This window comes from Globicephala melas, chromosome 10, assembly GCF_963455315.2.
Source record: "Globicephala melas chromosome 10, mGloMel1.2, whole genome shotgun sequence".
Classification (NCBI taxonomy): Eukaryota; Metazoa; Chordata; class Mammalia; order Artiodactyla; family Delphinidae; genus Globicephala; species Globicephala melas.
The window spans coordinates 24828648-24836075 of record NC_083323.1 but is presented as its reverse complement, the minus strand read 5'-3'; the positions used below and the strand labels follow the sequence as shown (position 1 = coordinate 24836075).

The 7428-nt window shown below is 38.3% G+C and overlaps 1 protein-coding gene across 2 annotated transcripts in view; it reads right to left on the bottom strand.

The window, feature by feature from the left end:
• Window positions 1-1168: 1168 nt before the first annotated feature.
• LTA4H (leukotriene A4 hydrolase) overlaps window positions 1169-7428 on the bottom strand; it is a 28450-nt gene continuing 22190 nt past the window's right edge. The window contains exons 15-19 of one of the 2 annotated variants that reach the window (XM_030856342.3): window positions 7154-7208; window positions 5021-5116; window positions 2889-2971; window positions 2131-2235; window positions 1169-1458 (exon numbers count right to left, since the gene is read on the bottom strand). In XM_030856342.3, coding sequence (XP_030712202.1) covers window positions 1341-1458; window positions 2131-2235; window positions 2889-2971; window positions 5021-5116; window positions 7154-7208 — 457 coding nt within the window. In that variant the 3' untranslated portion in view covers window positions 1169-1340. The remainder of the gene's footprint in view (window positions 1459-2130; window positions 2236-2888; window positions 2972-5020; window positions 5117-7153; window positions 7209-7428) is intronic. The other variant, XM_030856344.2, reaches the window with a different exon arrangement.

Here is a 7428-nt window from a genome sequence, read left to right as displayed (position 1 = left end):
GGCATGGAGACAAGTGAGAGCAGAGCCTGAGAAATAGAAGCACACTGCAGTGTAGAAACATGTCCAAAAGGAGAGAACCATTTGGGAGAGTGAGAACAGGGGAGAAGTCAGGATTACAGGAAGGCCAGAGTGTTTCCTCCTATTTAAGACTTTTTTTTTTTTTAAATACTACATTAGCACTTCTGGAGGGTATTTAGCGATGATATGCCCCCACCCACATTTATGCTCTAAGACACTATTTCTCTTTGCTAGAGTTTATTTGGCCAGGGGTGGACCAAAGCTAGGTCAGAGCCTCACCTTTGGGAGTTTGGAATTGAGACAGTCTCTCCATGTGGTAAGAACTATTGGCAACAGTAAAGCTGGGGTAGCCAGACTATACAATGTAGACCAGAGAGACAGAAATGGGAGATAAGAGTATGGATGTCTCTGCTGTCCTGGTGTCAGTTCCCTTCTGTCTGTCCTGATTCTGGTAACCTCCCCCTCCCCTGTATCCTTAGTATAATCCTCCTTTTCCCTTTCTGACTTCTAGTCATTGGGGTTGCTGTCACTTACCATCAAAGAATCCTAACTAATACAACAGTGGTTCCCAAACTGTGTGCTGGGGCACTGCGTTACACTCATAGGGGTTCTTTGTTACTCTCTCACTTGGATAAAGTTGTTGTTATTTTTAACTCTTTCTTTCTCTGTGCTGTATGCTGTTTATGGATGGAGAAAGTTTGCTGACCACTAAGGAGATGAGGCTGGTTGAAGAGACTGTCAGGTAGAACTGAGGGGAGAAGCAGTGGTATTCAGGTTGGCCATCTGACCCTAACGGTCAGGAAAACAGGACAGCAGGTAGATCCGGGTATGAGAAGCAGAGCGCTCCCACTAGTTTATACATTTTGCTAAGGGAATTCATCCTATGTCCACCAGCTGGGTGATGAGCAAATCTAACCAAGTATTTATCTTTAAGGTTATTTAAAAAGCAAAATCCTAATTATGTTGAATTTTTGGTGTGCAACGGATGCAAATTAAAGAGCTTAAAATAAGAGGTAAATAATATGTTGACATATCTTGTGACCATAGTGGGAGAAAATGAATATGAAATTAATGAAAAAATCAACATTTATAAATCAAAAGGTTAAACTTTGCTAAAATTCTCTTTACAAAGAACATGCCACCAGGGGTGGGAGGGGAGATAGATCAGCTTTATTTATGAAAAAAAAAAAAATCACTGACCAAACAATAAAAAGCCAAAACTAAAAAGACATTTTTAGTTACAATGTGAGCTGAAATTTTGTATTTCTTTATGAATTCAATTTTAAAAAGAGAAATGTCTGAAATCAGCAATGGACAGGTCCTTAATCCACTTTTAAATCTTTCCCCACAAGCATGGCAGTCACGGGGTGCATACACGCCTTGTGCTCTTGGTAGGTACGGATGGCTTGATCGTGGGATTTGTCAAAGGCAGCAAGGTCCCTGCATTAAAAAAAAAAAAAAAGAAAGATGGATAATGACTTGACTTACTTCGGCAAATTTTATTATACTTGCAAACAGATTAATAATAGATATTTATGTCTTGGTTATATTTTTTTCAGAATTCCTGCCAAATTCATAGTCAAAACAACTTCACTGAGATATTCTTAAATTGTATCTTGTTACCAAGATACAACTTTTTTCACTTTTATCAAGCATTCCTTTAATATATGTCAAGCAACCTAGTCTACCTTATTGCAACACTTGAATCAAAAAGGTTTGGCTTTACCTGTTTGATCCTTCTTGCATTTAACTTCAGACACTTTTTTCTTATCCTTCCCTACTCATCTTCTACTTGCTTTTAAAGATCTTTTTGTGTATATAAGATTATCTTCGATTTATTTCCTTTTCACCAGGGTCTAACCCTATTTGGCCCATAATAGGTAATCCATATATAATCCTTCTAAAAAACTAATGAAATCATCTCAAACTTTAAATATTTAGAAGTGTTAATTCCTATTCTAAAATTGTATCTATAATCCTTAACAAATTTAAAAATATTATTTTTAGTTTGCATTTTTTCAAAGTATTTTAGCAACATCAAAAACATCTGTTTAAGATTTTTCTTCCCCATTCCTTATATAAAGTCAAAGCATAGTGAGACTTGGTTCTTACTTGAATAAAGGTCGTGTAAACTTCATTCTTCCTTGTTCAGTCGCCATTTTTAGAGCCAAAGGAATTGCTTCCTCCCATTTCGATTGAATGCAGAGTCGTAACCATCTAAAAGGAGGGTTTTTAGGGGGTATGGGGTAGGAAATGAGGAGAAAGAAGCAGGATATGACAGGTATATCTGAAAATTACTTTTGTAATGATGAATAATCCCATTATACTTACACTGTACACCACTTTATGTTATGTCTTTATTCTGAGAATCTCAAATCCTTATACATACCATTCAATAATTGGAGAAGAGAAAGAAGAATAGTTGGTTCTTGAAAAAGATCATACGTTTTAAAGGGTTTGGATTATGTAGGTGCCTATAGACCTTACATATGCAATTTCGGAAGGAATAAAACTTTGATTTAAGCTCACGCTACAAATTTGAATTTAAAAAGATGAACAGAATCAAAGATTTCTAACTATTCCCATTTCAGAGCCCAAGAGGAAGAATGCCTATTTACCAATGATTCTTTAATTCTAATTTTTTTAAAGGCAAGAGAAGCTTAGAATAAATTCTAACAAAAAAATTAGTACTATCATCTTACAGATATTGCAACTACTCCTTAAAGACCATTATAATTATGTATATAGATGCAGTAAATTTGAAAAGGATTTTTCAAGACTCATGTATGTCTCATACGCTGCTTTCCCTTTCTCCACTTTTGAAACTAGTTTTCCACTTTCTTCCACAGAGACAAGTTAAAATGATGTACCTGAATCGTATTTCAGAATTGTTAATGGCATTGAAGTTGTACACCTCTTGCATTCGCTTTATGTGCCCCAATGGAAGAGGTGCCTAGAGCAAAATAAAGAAGTATAACGTATCATTTCAACAGGATTCCTTGGAAGAAAGGAGCTGGAGAGAAATTCTTAGCCAGATTAAAACCCTCAATATTTTATAAAATAGAAATAAGTTAGATAAAAATAAAAGAAACAAATGCACACTAAAATAAATTTTGTGCAAATTTATTCTGAATAAGGATATTCTACTAGGAGCCAAGGGATAATTTAATTTGCGAGGTACGTGGAGAGGTAAATGAGAAGTACTCTGTTCAGACTTTCTGGTATATGTAAGCACTAACTTTCCGAACCTCCCCAGAGTCTTTCAAGTTCTTCCTTATACCTGAAATATCTTAAATTTATTCTGTTCTCCAGATTCAATCACAGTTAATTTTTTTCCTCACTGATTCCCCCCAGCTTTATCTTTGTATGTTTCCTCCGAAATCCCTTTTGAATGATCTATACCCCTACAAAATAGCAGTTTTTAAACTTTTATATTACAGACCCTTTTCAGAATCTAATGACTAATACGGACCCTTTCCTGAGGCGGGTGGGATGCATTTACCGTATAAACACCAAGTTGTATGTACAGTTTCAGGGGGTTCATAAACTCCCGTGCCCAGGTTGACCCGCGCTACAGGGAGCACAAGCTTGGGTGAAGGAGAGAAAGCAGCGCTCAGTTTGGGCAGGCGGAGCGTCGGCGGTGCCCCCGGGATGCAGGCGGAGGAATCGGAGGTAGATGGAAACCTCCCGCTCCAGCCGCTTCCGCGTCTTACAGGACGCTCACCCACACTCGGCTCTCACTGACTGCTTGGACCCTTCCCAGATTGTTTCGTTTCAACCAATCTCCAAGTCCAGCCGCGTAGGCCGGCTGGTTAAGGTCACCTCCTAGGTCACCTCGTTGCTTTCCCCTGTTTGCTGTGCCTGCTCGCCAGTCGGCGCATCATGCTTTCTCTCTTCGTGGCTCCAGGCCACACGGCAGGCGGGGCTACAGAAATGTGTGAAACCGCGGAGATGGCTTCATGCACTAATGGGTTCTCTAAGACTCCCGTTGCTTTAAATTCCTGTTCCTCATTTTGCATCAGTTCCATAGGATATTCTGTTCAAAGTCTTCTTCCATCCCTCTCAAGGTCTTTAGACCTAAGAGCTCCCTGTCATGTAATAGTAAAGACCCCATCACTATCTCCCTCTCAACATACAGCATCTCCTCTCAGCTTCCCATATTCTTTTAGTCACCTGGCTTTGAAACCTTCAAATCTGCTTGGACTCCCTCCTGTTAACCCCCAACCCAGTCAGTCCCCAAACCCCATGCTCCATCCTGTGTGTTCTCCCTCTCACTGTCCTGCTCTTTCCCTTCCCGCCAGCTCCCTCCAGCCTGTCCTGTACTCCTCTGAGTCTCCCAACTAACTTCACCCCCAGCGTTCCTCATGTCAATCCAGCCTCCGCAACACCAGAGGAATGGTCTTCATAATCCACCATTTCATCAGATGACTCTCTTTTTAAAAATGTTAAATGCTCTGCGACTGCCTGGAATCAAATCTAACATTCTTAGCTTGGCATTCAAGACACAGCACATCAGATCCCAGCAGTGTTTCTAGCGTTCTCTTCATTAACCTCTTTCCCAGGGCCACGATTTCCTCCTCCTGCCACACTCTGTCACTTGCTGCTCCTTCTATCTCCCTGCTGACTCTGCTCTTCTCAAATCAAGCCCCACTCCTCCGAAATTCTTCCTGATTACCCCAGTTGGAAGGGAGTCCTTCTTCGCTTTTTTCTCAAATGACACCTAAAATCCCTCCTTTTGTTGCTAAATTTTGCACTTGAGACCTTTCCTACTAGATTATAAACTTTTTGAGAACCTGGCATATTTCTTTCTTACGTATTTTTATATTCAGCACAATGCTAAACATAGCAGGCATTCAACAAATGTTTTTAAGTAAACGAATGGATTTTACCAAACCATTTTTTCTGTTAGTTTCCACATGGATATTTTTTCCAAGTGGGGTTCAACCATGAATGCTGTGCTTTATGCCCATTTTAATTTCTAATATTTTGAGCTAGTACTTACTTTCTGGAGCATCTGTGCTAAAAATTCATTCACCTGATGAGAAGAGAAGTCTTTTAGGTCTGCTGAGCTGAATGAATTTAAATCATCTTCTTTGCCCTGAAATAAATGTTGCCTGATTACTGCCATTCGTGTACGATTCAATAATATGTATTGGTTTATCTGACATAAAAGTAAAAGTTAAGAAATAGAAATACAAGGATGTATAAGATTATAAAAAATAAATTTGAACGTTAGCTATTTTAATCATTCTGAGATGGCGTAACTATAACTTAAAGAGCTGATATGACTCCTAAATCTATATTACTTAAGACAAATTAGACTATTAATAGTAACAGTGGAGGAAACTTTTGACAACGTCTGTACAATTCACGATATATAGATTTCCAAAGCAAAGAAATGCTACAGAAAAGCATGTCAACTGTTTATAGGCCAATTTGAAAATGTGGGTAAATAATCAAATTGCATATTCTTTTAAATATCACACTAATGAACTCGTAAGGCCACAAACAGATCTTTCCCTTCATCTTCACACATTCTATTTTCCCCACTTAATCTTGGAAATCATTTAAGGAAAAAAAAAGTGGGTCTGTACTTTTCAATTTAGGATTCACTGCGAATTATCTTTGAGGAAATGATTGAGGAGCATTAAAAAAAGCTTATCAAAATAAGTATTTTAAAAATCTTTTAAAATAGTTTTAAACTAGGGTTTCTTTTAACTTTAAAAGAAATACATGCAAAGGTTAAAAAAAAATCAAATAGGACCAAATGAAAAATTCCTTTGCTTTTGCTCCCTGTCTCCAAGTCCCACTTCTCAGGAACCTATATTAATATGTATATCCTTCCAGAAAATTTAATGTATGCATATACATCCTTGTAAAGAATCATTATTTTACATCTTCCTCCCCCTTCAAAACACCCTTAATATCAGAACTTCCTCCCTCTTTAGAACCTCACCTAAATATTAGAACTTACAGATCTCATTCTCTGCTCAAAAACATGCAAATTTAAACTACCTATTGAAGATATATTTATTAGTGGTAAAAACAAAGAGCAGGGGAATGATAAACCAAAATTCATGGTCATGGTTACATGGCAGGGCAAGGTGGGTAGAGAGAAGGATGAGATGGGGAGGGCAAAGTATTGACAGAGGAGGTACATATGTGTACAACCAGCCTACTGCTCTGATAAGTTGTTAGAATTTTTTTTTTTTTAGATGTTGGGGGTAGGAGTTTATTAATTTATTAATTTATTTTTGCTGTGTTGGGTCTTTGTTTCTGTGCGAGGGCTTTCTCTAGTTGTGGCAAGCGGGGGCCACTCTTCATCGCGGTACGCGGGCCTCTCACTATCGCGGACTCTCTTGTTGCGGAGCACAGGCTCCAGACGCGCAGGCTCAGTAGTTGTGGCTCACGGGCCTAGTTGCTCCGCGGCATGTGGGATCTTCCCAGACCAGGGCTCGAACCCGTGTCCCCTGCATTGGCAGGCAGATTCTCAACTGCTGCTCCACCAGGGAAGCCCAGAAGTTGTTAGATTTTATATTTGCTTACAAAAAAATCTTGAACTTAGATCTAAAAAGTCAGTAATGCTCTAACTTTGTTATGATGTTATGAGAATCTCCAAAAAGATGTTTATATTTTATTTAAAATTAGGGTATTTTTTGCCATGGTTTCTTGTTCCATTTTCCCGATTTGCCTTACTCCTGAGTTGGTTTCTCTTCCTTCCTCTGACCCTTAATGTGTCTCCCAATACCTGGAGCTTTCTACTCCTCTCTCTTATTCTCCACACCCAGACAAACTTTGGTGCAAACTATCATACCTCCCTATCTATTCTTCTAAGAGCCCATTCATCTTTCCTAAAAATCACTTACTCTCCTCTAAGAGGCCTATATTCCCCCACCCCTTTCCCTTTTAAGAGCAAGAAAAATCAGAACTAATACCATCAACATCCATTTGTTTTCCCCCTCAAACTTAACTTTGCACGTTGAGGGCTGGTATAATATCATCTTGGATAAACTTGACTTAGGAATAGTAACTCCAAATACATGAGTTCATAAGTAAAGCACCACTCCCCCACTTCACTGAGTAGAGACATTTGTACAATTCAAAAAGGAGTCAAAAATCATACATTACTACTCACAGTAATCCATCTTTGACTTAAGGCAATACAAGCATTTGTCAGAGTCATATCATAACTGCAAAGATTCAGAATATTAGAGGTTACATTTTATAAAAGCACATGCTTTTGCATCAATGCCATTTTGAACTTACAGAACATACTTAAATTTCAAAGTTCTTTGAAAATAAAGATAAACAACTCCAGAGTGATGGAAATAGGAAATCTTCTACCTGACTTAAAGATTACTGGTCTCCTCTAAGAACACAGAAATCCAACTGGATATCAAATTAATGAAA